At 36.7% G+C, this 18,795-nt stretch overlaps 1 protein-coding gene across 3 annotated transcripts in view; it reads right to left on the bottom strand.

Annotated features, from left to right (window-relative positions):
• Positions 1–13,659: 13,659 nt before the first annotated feature.
• XRCC4 (X-ray repair cross complementing 4) overlaps positions 13,660–18,795 on the bottom strand; it is a 209,842-nt gene continuing 204,706 nt past the window's right edge. For all 3 annotated transcript variants that reach the window (XM_016123199.2, XM_016123189.2, XM_016123206.2), the window contains one exon: positions 13,660–16,994. In XM_016123199.2, the coding sequence (XP_015978685.2) occupies positions 16,883–16,994 (112 nt within the window). In that variant the 3' untranslated portion in view covers positions 13,660–16,882. The remainder of the gene's footprint in view (positions 16,995–18,795) is intronic.

An 18,795-nucleotide genomic window follows, 5' to 3' on the forward strand; every position in this document is an offset into this window, starting at 1 on the left:
CATTAAAGATGGGACATCAAAGCATTTAGCATGACTAAAACTTTGTGTGTATGTTATGATTTTATTTAAACATAGGTTAAGTTTTAGAAGTCAATTTGCTTTTTAGTCTCTTATCTTATATGATACTACAGTACCATATAAGAAATAACTGGCAGGAGTCAACAGGGAATGGTGCAACGTTATGAAAAGCTGGGTGTTTAATTTTTTGTGCCAACTATTTGGCTTAAGCACACAAACTACTTTGTATAAGACACCACCTCTACCTTGTCACTTTTAAATGAAATCTGCTCTCTCAGTCTTCATTACAGCTCAATGAATAGTTATTCCAACCCAATCCAGTTTTTTGATAATGGCTGGGGCAACAGATAACAGCATCATTTTTATTTCCAAGATTTTCCAAGATCAAGTTTTGCTCTCTATTCTTAGCCCAATTAACTACACGAGTATATTTTCTCCATATACCAGGTGATGTCAAAAGATAGAGTATGTTTTATAGGTAACGAATGGTACCTCTGTTTTATAAAAGAAAATTCTTTGGGAAGTAAATTTTCTGCCAATATCTGGAAATTCAGAGTCTCAAAGCAAAAACAAAAACCAAACACATACATACACGCACGCACGAGCATGTACACACACACGCGCGCGCACGCACACAAACCAAAAAAACAAAAAAAGCTGAAAAATTTCCATTTAGATGTGTACCAATATAAAGATATAAAGAAAAGTAAATCCACTCTTTTTACAAATATACCAGGACAAAGACTAAAGAGACCATAACCAGCAAAGGGCTGGGCTTCGGTACAAGGGAGGGCCTCTGTATAGTCTTCAGCATGGGTGGGGAGGATATGAAGTTGTGTGATTTAAGAAATCCTGGGGTGCAGGGGACTTCTGGAAAGCACTTCTGCTCTGCATTTATGCTGTAGCTATGGCCTCTGTGCAGCATCTGCCTTATCTGGTGCTTAAACAAAAGGACATGTCCCATTCTAGAGGAAGCTGATTTCCAAAAAGGGTTAAGTGGGTAGCTTGAGAGAAGAGAGCTAGACGTGAGATCCAGGATTGGATAGTCAAAGTTAGTTACTCTAGCCCACTTTATCCTGCTGTGACACTATCTCTACCCTGCTGGGAAAAAAAAAAAAAAAGTGTTGCTGGAATTATCCATCAATGGGGCAGGCATTCATGCTATTTGCAGTCATTTGGGGGGAATGTTTCCAGTTAGCAGTAAGAAACATTTACTTCTCCTGTTTTGGAGGCCATCCTGAATGGGGCAGGTATGGTATTAATTCTTTTTGGCAGCCATATCCTGGAAGGAAAGGGAGAGCCAGAATGATCTCACAAATAGAAAGGAACGGCAAGTTTTACACCCACTGGCTTTAAAATGATAGCCAGTTCCCCTTGTGACGTCTTACTTGAGCTGAATAACGCACTTGAGAATTGTTTTGCCAGTGTCTCAGAATAAAATCTTTAACCCCTTATATTAATGGATTCTGTGACACCATGGCATGGGAAAAACTGATTGCCAGGTTAAAAACACAACAAATTTTAAACTGTGTTTATTCTTCTTCTTCAGATTTAAAGATGCTGGGGACAATGCTATTGGAACTTCACATTCTAGGTGGTGGAAAGGGCCAAGTCAGAACTCTGCGATCCACACGTGCCCACGCTCCTCCTTATGACCATCAAATTAACCTATTCCGAGTCCTCTTATTCAGGATGCTGGGTTTTGGGTGGATTTTCCACCTCGATAAACAACTTCATGATCACAGGCTAATGTTCTACTTCTCCCTGTAATCTATTTGCCTTGTGATAGGGCAGGACCTCACAAACTCCATTCTTGAATAACTTAACACGTTTTCTGCTGTACTGCAAAACCACTGATATCTGTATAATATTACTCTTTAAACTGACTCACTTTTTCTGTTGTTTTCAAAGATTATATTGCTACTATAAATTGATAAAGAGCAGATTACTTGCCTGAAATAGGAGGTAATTATAAAATATACATACAATGAGTACAAAATATGTTTTAAAGTTCAGGTAGGTAAATATTGTTAACTTATGCTAAAGGCTCTGAAAGTGAGCCCCAGACACTTTCTCTGTCAATCAATCAATAAATAAAACCGATGTTAGAAGGGCAAAGAACACTGTAAGAAGTGTCCAACATAAGCCAACACTAAATTAAGATTTTCTCCCTTGTGTGATCAGAAGAACTGAAAGAAAATTGATAAAGAAAACAATTTTTCAATATGGGACTCAAAGCAATGATGCTTGGCCAGTGACATCTTTTGTGCTGTCTCACCTTAGGAAATGGTTCGGTGAAGAGTTTTTGGAAAACATGCCTATATTCAAAAAAGCATCTCTATTGCTTAGTTAGACACTAGTGAGAAAGAGAACCTGGGATAAGAGTAGATGTTGCTTTTTCTCCAGTCAATTCCCTAAAACACTCAATATGAACTATGTGCTCAGATATGCCAAGTAGCTTTTTCTCTCATTGGTGAGAAAAGAAATAAATAGGAAACAAATAACTACAAAACAAATCAACATCTAAGGGTGTATTTAAGCGCACATGTTAACCTAGTACCTGGGCAAATGAGAGCACACAAGGAGCTTTTGAGTTACCCTGAATGAATAAAGCACAAAATGTTGCTCCCTATTGGCAGGTAAATTAGAAACAGGGGCTACATTCGGATGGAGGCAGAGACCCCCTTGTCTGGCTCAGGGCATGGCGAACTGAATAAGACAGGATTTCTGCCCCTATTTTTCCACCCAAGGAAGTACTGTCAATGATCAAAAGAGTAAGAGAAACACCAGGTAGACTCCTAAAGAATTGGCCCTTGGATGCTCTATTTCATTTTCCAAGATTTGATTTGCGTGTTGTGTTGAGTATGGACTAAGAAGGGTTTTGGAACAAAGTATCTTGAAGAAACAGAGTAAATAAAGCAAGTTTGTTTGTTGAAACATATTGCATGTGTTTTAAAGAACAAATTTTTATAACCCATATAAGTATTAAAATATTAAAAACATTTTGCCTCCTGTTCAAATCATCATCCAGTGTTTTCCAGCAAATAACAATTAAAAAAACAACCTTTTTTTAAGTATGAGGACTGTGTCATGCAAGATATTATACTTCTAATGTCTATAGATTGAGAAAAGACATCAAAGGCTGCTATTAATTCAGTGAAGCAAGTAAGTAAATTTATATTTTATTCATCACCTCATCTATAGACATTTAAAAAAATAGGAGTGTGTGTGTATGACATATTATTTATTTAGTCTACCCATACTGAATGTGCATATGGGTTTACAGACGCCTCACAATAAATTCTGCTACCCCCAGGGGTCCAAGACCTGCTGGTCGGGAACCATGGAATAGGACAGGCTTATGATTGATGATGATGAGGAGGGCCTGGGGCACATCTGCTGGTCTTCCATTGCTTTTACCATCATGACCCTCAGACTTTCTTTCTGAAACTCTGCACTCTGCTGTGTTTACTGAAAATATTTTCTGTATAAACTTCAACAAGTTGGTTATGACTTTCCACAGTGGAAATTTTTTGTACTAAAAAAAAAAGTGAATTGCATTTTGAATGGACACTTGTGCAACTGGAAGAAAATTCATTTTAAATTCAAGATGCATCAGTTCTCCTATCGCAGTCAATACTACTTTATTCCTTAAGCACTTGCTTCATGACTTGCTTCGTGACAGACGTATTTAATAACAAATGAAAGCAAAAGGACTTCTTGCATCCCAGTCTAGATGTTTCCTTTTACACTGCTATCCAACAGGCCGACAAAAATCTACCAATGTTATTACTTGCAGCACAAAGCATAGCTAAATAACATACTTTATTTTTGAGTGCTTTCTAAAATTTTAATTTATTTGTCCTAGCAAATATTATCAGAGCTTGTCATCCAAAATGCGCTTGTTGACTTTTGCCCAATTATACTTCCCTTTTTTGGGTGATCTGCCTTTCATGTGATCCTAAGTATAGTTCTGACTTTCTTATAAGCAGCTCCTTCAATATTTCACATACAAATGTTTCTGCAATCATCTCCTCTCCTTCCTGCACCAACAATGTCTTCCTTTTATCATGGCCCAACTTTCTGATAAACTTGTCTGCATTCGCTGTCTACTTATGTCCTAGCCAGGTTCGACCCACTCCGCTCTGACTTCTGTCCCTGTTACTCCAATGAAAGTGCTCTTGCCACAGTCACAAACCACTTCCATATGGGTCACTTTTTGGTTCTCAGTTCATTTATTCTCTCAGATGCATCTGACATGCTGACACTCCTTCTTTAAATACTTTCTTAAGTTTATTTCCATTATATGTGTTCATGTATTCATCAGGAAGACTTGTTCTGAATACAAATAATAGAACAGTGAGAAAGAAAGACTATGAACGATAGCCTGAGGGAGACAGAGAAGCAAATATGCAGTGACAATAGAGCGTATTATATGTTATGCAAAGAAACAGTATTAAGGACCTATGAGGAATCCTAAGGGAGATTTGGAAAATCAGGGAAAGCTTCCTGAGGAAGTGATGACTCCAAGACCTAAAAGGTGGATAGAAGCTAGCCAGAGGATGGAGTGTGGTAAGAAAGGGTCCCCGAGACAAAGGGAAGAGTAGATGCAAGGGCTTGAAAGTGAAGAGAGAACAAGGAGACCTGGAGGAGTTTAGTGCATGTCAAATGTAGGGGTTTCGAGAGGTGAGGGAGAAAATGATAAAAATGTCCTTGGAGTGAGGAGGCATAATATCATGGCAAACCTTGTAAGACAATTTGAGAAGATTGGACTCTTATTGAAGGCAATGGGCAGCCATTGAAGAATATAGAGCTGGAAAATGACTGAAGTGGGAGAAAGGATTGGAACGGGGCAAGGTTAGAAGAAAAAGACTTGTTAGAAGTGGGACACTGATCTAGGCAACAGACAGTGGTAGTGTCACTGAGGATAGAGAGAACCGGCCATTATCAAGGAAGAAACAACAAAATTTAGTGACTAGTTTGGGGCCAGAATGGGAGACAATGCTTGGTCAGGGAGATGGAAGACACAACAATAATTACTATTATGAGGTAAATGGTGGTGCCTTTCAGCAACTGGAAACCATCCAAGTCGGAAGGGGGAGAATAAGTCCAGCTGGAGCCTGTTGACGCTCTTCGAAAAACAGAAACATGCTTGGACAGGCAGTGAGGACCCTGGAAGTTACTGGCTCTTCTCTCTCTTGCAGAGATAAGTAAAGGAAATGAGGAAATAAGGATAATTTCTGTTTCTATGAGCCTTCTGAGGAGCATGTGTGAGTGACCCACAATAAAGATGTGCAGAGTGGGCGTGAGAAGCTTCTTGGGGGGAATCTCCTTTTTCTTCTAAGCAGGAAGGAGGACATTTCCCACAACAGAATCATAAGCCACAGCTCAAGATTCATGGCTCTGAAAAAATTGAGGCGTCAGGGAACCTGCAACAAAAATCAGACACTTAGTGTGAAAGGTCATATGACTTCATTGCCAAGTTCTTAGCAATATGCTTTTATGAGGCCTCAGTGGTTAAGAAGTTTAAGGGAAGTAGGAGTAGCTCTGAAATAGCTAAAACCTGAGCTTGGGGCTCTTGTCCCCTCTCAGGATCCTGGTGATATTTTGGCAACATAACCGGGTTTAAGGTCTGCAAATCAGACCAAGTTGAAATGAGTATGATAGATCAAATATAAAGGAAGAAAATATTAGTTTTTTTCATCTTAGCTTTGTTGGCTTGTACATTTTCTTTTGTATTTTAATGTGCATACCATTTGCAGTGGAGGTCTTATTTCTTGCAAAATCATTGCTTTTGCAATCCTATATGGAGCAACATATAAAAAGGATCATAAAAAAAAATGAGGAACCGTATTTCAGTCACTTCTAAGAAATCATTCAAATTGTTAGATATTTAAAGCCAATATATTTCTAACACCTCATATTGAAAAAATTTGCATCTCTGTGCTATTAGAAGGACAAAAATGAAAGAATTTAAATATTATGGTCCATAAGAATCATATTTTTTGTTTTCAACATGAATTTTTCAGTTTATATTTCCATGACTTATGATCTATCAAGTCCTATATTTATTTCTCTTCATGCTAATACTTTTTATACTAATATAACCTGCCTCATCAAAAGGCTAATACGCTATTAATGGAGTATATTTCCCTCTAGACAGTCTATTAGGAATTCCCAGGAAATTATATTGAGTATATCTCAAGGGGTGACATTTCTTCTGTAAATGTGTAAATTTCTTCTAAGAACTATGGCAGGAGCTACAAAGATTAGAGCTCAACTGCATCCTGAATTTCTGCGAGCAGAATACACTCAGCTTCTCATCAGTGCCTTGCACAAGGGCGGCCAACTCCCTTCTGCAGTATTAGTCATTGTTATCCACACCAGGGAGTGATTTAACTCAGTTTTCAAAAAAAGCAATTGTTCTGCTACCCTCAGGGGCGTGTTTTAGTCAGTTACCACACCAGCCTCCAGCATCATACTGCACCCATCCTTCCCTCAGTAATGGTTCTGGCTAAAATTAAAGTGGCAGCAGGTTAACACTAACAATCCCTCACCCCTAACATAGCTATTCTTATGTACCAGGTACTGTGCTAAATGTTGTTTTACATGATCTCATTTAATCCTCAGAACTGCCTGTAATGTGGGTTTATTCACTCCAATTTAGAAATTATAAAACTCAAATTCGAGGAGAGGAAGACAGTTCCCAAGGGTCGCCCATCACTTGGGTTTGAACTTAGCTGTTTGACTCTTGAATCTATTTCTTAATCACTAGACCAATGGCTTGCAAATTTTATTCCCAAAGGATGAAGGGACAGAACTCCAGGATCCTACCACGTTCACAGCAACTATTTTTTTTGTTGTTTTATATACTGAGGTTCAGTATAGAGGTCATGGAAATATAAGTTCACAGCCATGTTTTAAAAACAGTTTGAAGCTCCTTCATTTGCTATGTTATCCCTGTGCAGCATCTGAACCAGCTTGATATCTACACATGGAACCCAGAAACTGCCTGTGATGTGCACTCTAGGGCCACCAAATAATTGACTGAAAGAGTAGCCCCACTGTTTGGCTACAAAGTATACAATCTTATGCCAGTAACTCTGGGTTAGATCAATGGAGGCCTATTAAACTGATTTCATGACAAGGCAAAGGATATCCCAACACAAGTTAACTCTCATATATCTTTGGCATTGATTTATTAGCTACCTTGTTATTCAGAAATGTCCCAAGAGACAGAGGCAGGTATATTGTGCTAACAGGAAGGTTAGACAGTTACAATAGTGGGGACCCAATGAAGCAATGAAGAGAGCATGAGAGATGAAGTGAGATTGATGGAGAACGGGCTAGTCCCACATAGTAGAAATGAAGTGGGTGGGGGGGGGGGATGGTGGCTCTGACTCATTATAGAATGTATTTCAAGGGCGACTAACTAATCAGATTTAATTTCTTATAGGCCACCCTAAGAAACCACATGATGAGTCTCTACAATTTTATGTAAACAGTTCTACCGTTCAAAAAAGATTACTGTCTTCATCCTAGAGACAGCTATCATTTCACAATTCATAAACGATATATGAGTTTATTATATACCATAAAACCCATCTGGATTCAGAGCATTACTAATATCTAATAGATAAAGGAAGTCCAGATTATAGAGAAGCAATGTGCATAAACCACAAACACTAGGGAAAACCATATGCAGGAAGGTTTCCTGCATGAGACTGTACTTCAAACTTTTTGGACACAAAAAGCCAGCTGAGAAATCTGCCATTTTGATGCTGCAAATAGTTTTTTTGTATTCCAAGAAGTGAGACCTAGAGCAGATATCTTTTTAATTCTGAGAAAACCAATCCAATATGCCTTTCAGTTCTGAAAAAGTAAATACTGTTTTTATGGCAGAAATAATAATCTGGATCAGACACGTTAAATCCAGAATATGGGTCTTCCATTTAGACACATAGATTGGACATGATCTGAGAGTGTTCTCTTTCTCTGCAGACATGGAGAGTCCAAGGCAGAAAACCTTCCTTCTTCTTTATATGGATTTATGCTGCCTTACAACAGCATGTCATTGTTCATTGTAAGAGGGACCCTCTTACAGCATGCGGGCCAGTGGTGTGTTTGTGTGTGTACATAAACACGTTGTTTATATGTTATTGTTCCCATGTCAAGATCTGAGCCTCGGGGACTATGAAAACTACAGAAGAGTTGGGTATGTCTGAACCTGACAATTTGTAAAAGGTTTTGACTAGGCTTGGAATAGCTTAGACTGCATTTCGGCTACCTCATACTTGTTGAAATAATTTAATAGCCTTAGTTTGAAAAAATATATATATACTGATATCAAACTGTTTTCCTGCTGAAGTACAGTTAAAGCTGATACTGAGGCAGGTATATCTGGAGAATGAACATAATCTCCATGAAAGAGGCAGATCCTGGAATATGTAGTGATGGCTCAGGAAGCAGGCTTTAGGATGAGGAGAGGAAGAATTTCTTTTTCTGGTGGACCTTCAAGATGATTGAGTAGGGAGAGGAGACTAGTGTCAGAAGAGATTCCTGTTACGGGGTATCTTACGTGTGTGCTGGGGATAGGTGTGGACAGCTGGTTCTTGTAACATGGCCACATGCTACTGGTGACTCCTTATAGGTCTAGCTACTGCAAATTGAATTAGTCAGTATGGCACTTCCCTATTACTATTCCTAACCTTTTAGGTTTTTAAGTATTCAGAGTTGGGATTGCTGAAGTATATGGTTGTTTTATTTATAAGTTTCTAAAGAACATCCACCTTGTTTTCCGTAATTGCTGAACAAATTTACATTCTCACCAACAGTGCGTGAGGGCTCCTTTTTTTACACATCCTCACCAGGTAATATCTCATTGTGGTTTTGATTTACATTTCCCTGATGATTAGTGATGTTGAGCATCTTTTTATATACCTGTTGGGCATCTCATCTGTATGTCTTCTTTAGAAATATGTCTCTTCAGGTCATTTGCCCATCTCTTAATTAGGTTATTTGGTTTTATTTTGCTATTTTTATAAATTCTTTATGCATTTTAGATATTAATTCCTCATCAGATATATGGTTTGCAAATATTTTCTTCCATTCCGTATGTCGCCTTTACATTTTATTGATCGTTTCCATTGCTGTGAAGGATCTTTTTAGTTCGATGCAGTCCCCCTTGTTTCTTTTTGCTTTTATTACCTGTGCTTTGGCATCAATTCCAAACAATCATTGAGAACGATGTCAAGGAGTTCACTCCCTATGTTTTCTTTTAGGAGTTTTATGATTTCAGAGCTCCTAGAAAAGTGAAAAATTATACTTTATAGTTGTGAGAACTAAAGGAGGACACACGGTAAATCTGCTGACACAGTCTCTGACACTGGAGCTGTCAAAAAGACCACCTCAACTATTATTTTTTTTCTTAAGTTGAAGTTAGTTACAAGGAATTCATTTACTCAGTTTTATTCTATTCATGTTTTCATTCTTACCTTGACACTTTGGGATGATATTTCTGAATAATGCAATTGATAGTAAGCCTAGGGGATGAAATTAAAAGTGGAATGGCAGCTGTGAAAATAAAAACCAGGGACAAAGAGGGATCTATAAAAGTAACAGTGCATCACCCTTATGGGACGAATGACATTATGCTTTCCTATGACCTGAAGTGGAAAGTCATTCCACTGTTCCTGGGACAGCATGGAACACATGTAACACGCCATGTGAAGCAGTCATGAAGTATTTTGCTTGTTTCATCTTTTTCCTCTTGCTAATTCCCTTTGGCAAGAGGTGGGATGTGGTGGCCTAAATGAGGCTTATCCACATCTAATTTCCAGATTCTGAGATACAAGTTTTACTTTCCTACTTAAAAACATATGAACTCTAGAAGTTATGCAGAAAGAGTCACACTGAAGGCAAATGTCCTATCACTTCTAGCTCAGTCTGAAACCATTTATTTGAATGGGATTTCCATTGCCTTTTTGAACAGATTGGTCACATGAAGCACATTTATTGTATGCTGATATTTCCTGAGGTGATGGTTCTCCCAGCTAATGGACACTGAGTATAAGTCTCATGAACCATAATGCTTTTTGCACACGTGCCTGTAAATGCCCAGTGTGGATTTTACCAAATAAGCCTACTTCTGCATAAAGGGTTCTAAAAGTCAAGAGCAGGCAATTCGAACAAAATTGCATTCGCCTCTCTTTACCTTTTCCCAAGCTTATTCTTGAGTTTTTGTTAATATTTTAAAAAGATATGCAAAACTACACTTTAGCTACCTTGTAAAATGAAAGACTACATTGTACAGGCACCAAAGGTACACGTCAGAGCTTTTATCAAATCCGGGGTCTGCTCTGCTACGCTAATTGAAACCATGTGTTGAAAATGCAAGACAGGATTTTCAGCTGTTCTTTAATTAAATGGAATAAAATAAGGACTAAACCTCACATTTCTTTATAACAAGAGGCAGCAGGACTGATGGGGACACCGGCACTTATGTCAGAGCACCAGGGACACTGGTAGTTGCTTTAATATTGAAGACATTCTCCATGATTCTGTGATAGGAGGCCAGGTTGCAAATGCTTCTCTAATAAGGCAATGAAGGAAGTAATAGAAAAACTGATTATTTTCAAGTGCACTGGAAGACTGACTCATGAAGATTTTTTAATATTCTTATAAAGTTCAGTTACTGCAAAAATCATCAGTGAGGTGGAAAAGGCGCCTCCTCATGCACTTGCCCACTCTAATCTGCAGAGGAATAGTGGCCAAATACGGGTGTCTACTAGAAAGACAGCAAAAAATATTGTTTCGAGTTTTCTGTTGAAATGTGAAAAAATCCATAGTTTGATTTTTTTAAAAAGTGCTATTTCTGCCACTTTATATTTTGGAGGAGAAGGATACTCTATAGCTCTTAATTGTCTTGGGATCAAAATCTAAAGAAATAAAAGGTTAGTTCACAATGTCTCCTTTCAGGATGTAAGCCCCTCTTTCACAACGCTCTGAGTTTTTAACATCCATTGAATGGCACCAGTGTATTGAACTCCTCTTTCCTGTCTTCCCAAGATTTGGATCCAGAGCTGGTGCCTCTGCACAGTGCTGACGCCTTAGGAAAGAAATGTAAATATTGCTTCCAACACAACAGCTGCATCCCTAGCCTCCAGAAAGAGGTGCAGGGAGAAGTGAGTTAATGACAACAACAGCAATTCCTCTAAAGGTGTATATGAGCAGCATTCTGCAGGAAACGGGAATGTCAAAGGCTCGACACAGGTGCCAGTGTCCCCACTCTGAATCATCCAGCAGTCCTGCCAATAGAATGGATAAATGCTCCTCCTTTTCACTCCTGGATGTATTGTTCTGAGATACCTTTCAGGTGTCTCAAAGAATTCTGGTGGGGTGGAGCATATGTCATCCGTAGGGCTGGCTGCCTTAATAGGACATCTTTGCTTTGGTTTTTCCTTCTTTCTTTTTTTTTATGCTTCCTGTCCCACACTCCTGCTGTCTGGGATCACATTACCAAATAAATTGCTTATATGCAAGCCCTTGGCTCAGACTCAGCTTTTGGAAGAATGCAAAGCAGGACATTCCTAGAAGGGTCTTGTAAGAGCAGGTTCCATAAAAATGTTCTAATCTATATACATTTATTTGACTGGCTGTGTTGTTTCTCAGATAGTAATTAAGCTGGAGACTATCTCTAAATCAAAAGTAAATGGTTCAGGATTAGCCTATATTCTATTTACTGGAACAGTGGCCACCAAAATTGCTCGTGCCCTTAATGGGAACATCTACTATCAAGTTGGATACTGGGCTCTAATCTTTCTCCCCTTTCCTACATTGTCAAAAGCCTTCAGGGACAAAGAGACCTTAACTCTGAGGGATAGTTCTTTGTGACATTGTAAGATAAATGAGGACAATAGTTGGTGAATGAAAGGATATGTGGATATTTGAAAGGGAGAAAACGAATAGAAGATAGGATAAAGAGAGTTTCGGTTTGAGCGGATAAGAAAGAGTTGGGAGTCAGGACAGGAGATGGTGGATGATCAGTTATGAAGTAACCACACAATACTTGTTGTTGTGTATTATTCAAGGTATCGCTTTCCAGTTATTAAATACAGAAAATCTCAGGTTACCTCTAGAATACTGGCAAATGAAATCAGCCCTCCTTATTAAAAGCTGTCAGAGCAGTATTGAAAATTTTTAAGTCAGACAACAGCTATGAATGGATACATGAATAGTTCTTTTGTGATTTTATCATTCTACCCTATATAATGTAGCTACCTATTTTTTGGATTTCCTGATTTACAGGTAAATTCATGAGACCTTCCATGAATTTAGATATTAGCTATTTAATTTCATTTTATTAAAAATAAATTCTATAAATAATACTGAGCGAATGAATCAGAGAGACACAAAGGGATGAGGGTTGGCTGCTCTTCTAGGCAATATCTGTCAAGAGGCCTCTGGGCTGACCTTCCTTTACCATTCCCAGATGTCGAGGAAGGGTCTTATAACCTAAGGTTTTCTGGCAGTCTATACCTTCCCAAGCAAATGCTAGTTAGCACTGTGGAGCACGGTTATTGCCATGTGTTTGTTACATGACTTAGTTTCACACTTCTAAACACTTCTGGCCAACAGTACTTCTGAGATACCTTCTAAATTGTCTCCTTCATTCCAATGATTCACAATTGCGAACTTGGGCATTAACCTCCTGGTCTCATCCTCCAGGACCTTCTGTATTCTCCTCTGATCTAGCAGACAGCTTCATCCTCAACTTACTCTCGCCAACTCCCACGAATTTCTCTTAACCTCTCAATCGGACCCTTCAACTTCTATGGATCCTCACCCATAACTACACTTTTTTTTCTCTTTGTGCCACTTATCTTACCACTCCTCGATGTTACAGTTCATTATATAGTGATTTGGGGCCCCAATCTTGACCCCCCAATGCTCCACTCTCTGAAAGCATGACCAAATTTCACATACTAGAATATAGTTTCACAGCAACAGAGTACTTGTATTATTCACTGCTGCATATATAGTGCCCAGAACAGAGACTGGCACAAATGCTTAGCAAATCTTTGGTGAAAGAATGGATTTATCCTTAAATTCTCTATACGGTCCAGTTCTGTGTTCTGTGCATAACCGATATGAAGATAAAATATTCGTTAAATCAAATTTACTCAATAGGCTTGGATCCAAAATACAGGCCTAGTATTTTATGTATTTGAATGATAGGTGACTAAAAAAACCTTTTTCTGAAATAGTTTCTTCACTCTTTAAAAATATGTAATAAAGAGATCTTTTCTTGAGATGGAACTTTTCTTTCATGAATTTCCCTAATGAGGCCTGAGCCATACCATCTGATGTCAGGTCCAAGAATTATAAATTTTCAGAGGAAAAAGCCTTCGGAAATGCAATCATCTTATTTCAGAAGTGAGTGCACAAAGGTCAAAAAAGCCATGCTGCATTGTAACTCGATTTCAGTGACTTCTATTTCAATGTTCTTCTGCAACTATTTGTTTTAGAGTATAGACATTGGAAAATATGTGGAAAAATCATGGATCTGAACATCCTAACACCAAACCTATAGACACCTGTCTACGAAGTCAAGAAATACAAAACTAGATATAAAAGAGGAAATCATGCATTATGGGTTTATTATACTCTCTTCTAACCACCTGAATCACTCTGACACATAGCAATGGTTGAAAAGATGTACTGCCCTGGAAAAATACAATAAATTTTTTTTGTATATATTATTAACTTTATAGATCTATTGCTATGATTATTTAGGAAACGGTTTCCATATATCCCTTTCTCACCACTAGTGAGTTAATAGCAAAAATTGTTTTTTTCTTCGTCTCTTCCACTTAAAACAAATGATACATACACATACACTTGATTACTGATTTTGGTTAGTCATTTTTGGTCTATTTAGGTGAGCTAACATTACTTTGAGATCCTAGTACTTTATGTACAAAATCCTCTTAGAAAGATCCAAGGTAAATCTTGGATTATATGAGGTTCATTATTATAGTAAAGTTCCTGTGTGGCTGAGTAGAATTTTATGTTTTATATTTTTACATTTCATATATTTATACTTACATTTAATTTAAAATTTTCCCTCTTAAATGGAAGCCACTAATCAAATAAAACTGTTGCAAAACTTCTATATAAAATGTTTTCTTGTTCCACTGACTTGGTAAAATCTTATTTTTGATATAAACAATAATGAGTAACTTCTGTTTTCTTTCTGTAGTCAAGCTTATGTTCATACATCTGTATGTACAGTTGATCCTTGAGAGTGTGGGTGTTAGGGGGACAGAACCCTATGTAACTAAAAATCTGTGTATAACATTTGACTCCCCCAAAACTTAAGTGGCCCCTCAGAATCTGCAGGGGACTAGTTCTAGGACTCCTGAGGATACCAAAATCTGAGGCTGCTCCAATACTTAAAAGTGATGTAGAGCAATGCATATAATTGGACCTCCACATCTGCTAATGTCCAAGATGGATCAAAAACAGTACAGGCATTTATTGAAAAAAAAAAAAAAATTGCATGCAAGTGGACCCGCTCAGTTCAAACTCCTGTGGTTCAAGAGTCAACTGTATGTATTATTTATAATTATCACGGAAGGTACTTGAGCTTTCTGAACAATTATTTCTATCAAAACATCTCACTGAATTTTAATCTCTTAATGAGTTTCTTCTCAAAATGATTTAATAACTTAAAGAAATGTTTGAGTGCCTACTATGCAATAGACATACAATTATTCATCCAACAAACACTAAGCATCTATGAATCTAGCCTTGTTCAAGGTACTAAGAGATAGAGAGATAAAGCAGATGGTCATACCTATGCTTGATGTGGTTTACTTTTTAAGATGTGAGGGATAGGGGAGGGCAAGAGAGATATGAAAAAAATAGTTCCAGATAGCAATATGCATAACGACAAAAACATTCCAATCAGACAGAGTGACTGGGAATGTAGACATCTTTAAAAACGATATTTCAAGGAAAGCACCTCTGCGGAGGTGACATTTGATTGTAGTTCTGAAAGATGGGAAGAAACTAACTGTATGAAAATGAGCGTTCCAGGGAGTGAGACCAACATTATAATGATTCTGAGATCTGGCCTATTTGAGGGACAGTAAGGGACAAAGGAAGTAAAGAGAAAGAAACAGGTTATCAGTGGAGAGAGAGGCAGGAACCAGATAAGATCAGACCTTGTAGGCTGTAGTAAGGTGTGTTGACTTTATTCAAAGGTTAATAGATTACTATTGGAGAGTTTTAATCCAGATAGTAAAATGATTTTACCTTAGATTTAAAAATTCAGTTTGTATGGACTGTTGGGGAGTAGGAGTTTATGAGGGAGACCAGTCAGGAAACAGATGTAGTAGAACAACAAAAGAAGTAAATAGAGTCAAGTTGCATTTTAGAGGTAAAAATAACAGGATGTAGGAGGAGAACAACATAAGCACCAGGGAGGATTTCTGTTTGTTTGTCTGTTTTTTTTTTTTTAGTTCAAAGCAATTGGGTAGATGGTTGTACAATTTGTTGGATGCTTTAGATGCAATAAAACATTCAAATAAAGGTATAACCAAATAAATGTACTCAGATGGATTTTTCTGATTAGTTAATTATAAATTACATATATATAGTCATATATATTGTCGTGTACATATAGTCATATACATTCGTATGTAATATTCTAATTTTAGAGACATTGGCATACAGATGGTATTTAAAACCACAGATAACCTAGAGAGATAATGTAGGTAATAAAAAGAAGGCTGAAGATTAAGGCCACAGCAGTCAAACATTTAACTGTTGGGTAAGAAGAAGAATTCAGTCAAGAAGTCTAAAAAATGAGCACCTGGAAAGAAAGAGAAATATAAACAGCATGGGTTTTTGTAAAAGTCAAGTGAATAAAATGTTTAATGAGGATAAGTGACTGACTGTCAAATGTTGCTGAGAGGCTTAGTAAAATGAGGGTTGAGAATGGACCAATTTTTGGATTTAGCAACATGGTGGTCATTCTAAACTTTGGGTAGCATGGAGGGAATGGATACCCAACCAGAGAGAAGGAAGATGAAGTAAGAGGTTAAGAAGTAGAAACAGTGAATATTTTTAAAAAACTGTGCCAGTTGTCATTGAGGCGAATATGAAATAATTGAATATTACAATGTTCTGGTCTTGAAAGAGGGTCCTTGTGCAAGTAAAACAAATCTTTTATCAACAATCTCTGAAAAACACGATTTTTTAAAATACAAAAGTGGGTTACATTGGCAAGCACTTTATGAAGATCTGTTACTATCTATAGTAAAGAAAGAGTTAAGCTAACCAACATTTTATTAAGAATACAAAGTCTTCAGTGCAGCAGAAATTATATCATTAGATTTTCAGGTTGTTTGTATACAAACTAAAAATAGATTTTATATATCATTCCACAAGTTAAAATGCTCAGACATAATTGTTCAGAAAGTGACTATTCAAAAAAGAACTGTATACATTTTCTTTGTCATATTTCTCAAAATTTTCCTAGACAGGATGTTAGACAGCTACCACATATAATAAGTGTGAAACGAATGAGATAAATGTGTTCTTTACAACAAAAAGTGAGATTTCATGTAATTATAGGCATGCTGAATGCATAGTTTAGAATAATGTACCACTGTCATCAAAACATATTTTCGTATACATGTGTAATCCATTTTGCATAATAGTCTCAACTCAGTGTGCATGTAATTAAATTGTAAGATGCAGTAATAGCTGCTACTCAGCTGAAATTTTGCTTTTTCTAGTTGAAAGAAATGAACAGAAAACATAGTTTAGTGAATATCAAAGTACTTTTTTGAGACAGTTAAATCTCATCAAAGAGGTCTTCTGAACTACTGTTTCTTAGGGTTTCTAGAGACATGTTTTCAGTTGAACTGTGCTCTGTTTTCGACATCTCAGGTAGTGGAGGATCAAGCCTAGAGGAAAAAGAAAATCAAGATAATTTTATGTATTAAAAAAATTCCATATAGAGTAAGAGAAAATTAAGAGATACATAAGTGAAATAAAAGTTAAGTCCTGTTTCAGAATTGGTTTTAGAGATTTATTTCCCTATGCTGAATTTAACATAAAGAACGATGAAGGGAATTTCATTTCATTAATTGCTTTAGAATTAATGTCTCTATTCTGAGCTAATGAGAAGTCAAGGGCCTATAACAATGTTCATGATTAAGGTGAAAAAATAAAATATTCTCTGTTCTGTAAGTAATTTTATGCCAAGACAGAGATGGTTTCTCAAGCCATTTCTTCAATTTTTCTATCCCAATTTACATTTCCTTCAGCTCCCTTAAATTCTACCTATTTATATGCATTTTAATCTCTTAATAGAAGAAACTTCTGATCATATGAATTTTCTTTACTCGTCATTTGATTATAAGTGTGTATATACTAATAATGACCTTATATTTTAATAGTTGATGAAATGTTGTTGGTCTACATTCATTTACTGAATCTACATATCCTTATTTAGTAACTAAATTTTATTCCATTTCAGTATTGTAGTTACGACATCAATGGACTGAACTCTATATTTATGTAAATGTTCTTTTTGAGTCCTAGGATAAAAGGCATGGCCACTGATTGTTAAATGATCTTAAAAACCAGTTTTAAAAAACTTAAAATGCCGGAGGGTAACAACTCAATCAGAAGGACCGCTTAGAAACATATACCCTTGTATAAACCTTGTCAGTGGTTCTCTATGAAACCTAAATAAAATATGCTTAATATTAACAATTAGAGATAGTTTCAGGGACAATTATGACTAGGTAGAATCAACCTAATAATACTCAGTAGTATTTCTAACTTTAAAGGCAGAGGAGTCATAGCAGCTTAGTATAGCTGAAAGAGAATGGGACTTGAAGTCGGGATATATAGATTGGAATCCAGGTCTATTTCTTAATAGCTATGCGGCTTTAGGAAAGTCACTTAACCTAACTGGACTTCTGTTCTCTCACCTGGAAAACTAATATAATAATAACTGCCTCAGAGGTGGTCTAAAGATTAAATGAGGTGTTATAAATAAAAATGCTCATAAATTCCCACACAACATTTGGAAACTATTATTATTAGCTGCTAATATTACATAAACTACAAAAGAGCTCCTGCTGATCACTCCTTTAATTTAAAAGAATAACCAATTAAAAATCCCCAAACATTGAGTACATTTAGATTATGAGTATTTCAAAAAGTCTGCACCCATACTTAGTTGCACAGATTATTAAAAATGAATCCATACAGGCTCCTCCTTGGCTTCATGATTGCATACAATTAACCTTCCACTAGACCTGGGATATGTTCTTATCCTGAGCAAGCCAAGTTCAAACAATATTACCCTTACAAGAATGCCAAAGTGATAGGCATTAATGCATTGTCAAGACGACGAGTACTGCCCTCAGGGAGATTCAATGTTAAAATTAACAATAAAGACAAACATAATTACTATAATACATAATTAAATATCTAAAAATATGTTCCATAAGAAGAGAAAATGATATAGTACAGAATAAAAGTATAATTATCACATGTATAAGTTTTCAATGTCAACTCAAAACACATTTTTCTCTGGCTCTGTCTTAAGAGTTGCTTTTTCTCCTAGCAAAACAGAGAATTGATTTATTTCAATTAAAAAGACATACATGGAAAAACTATATTTTCTTCATAGTTTGGACACTGTACAACCAGAACACAGAGATCAATTTAATTTTAAAAAATTAGCTTTAG

Source organism: Rousettus aegyptiacus, unplaced genomic scaffold, assembly GCF_014176215.1.
Source record: "Rousettus aegyptiacus isolate mRouAeg1 unplaced genomic scaffold, mRouAeg1.p scaffold_m13_p_8, whole genome shotgun sequence".
NCBI classification, from domain to species: Eukaryota; Metazoa; Chordata; class Mammalia; order Chiroptera; family Pteropodidae; genus Rousettus; species Rousettus aegyptiacus.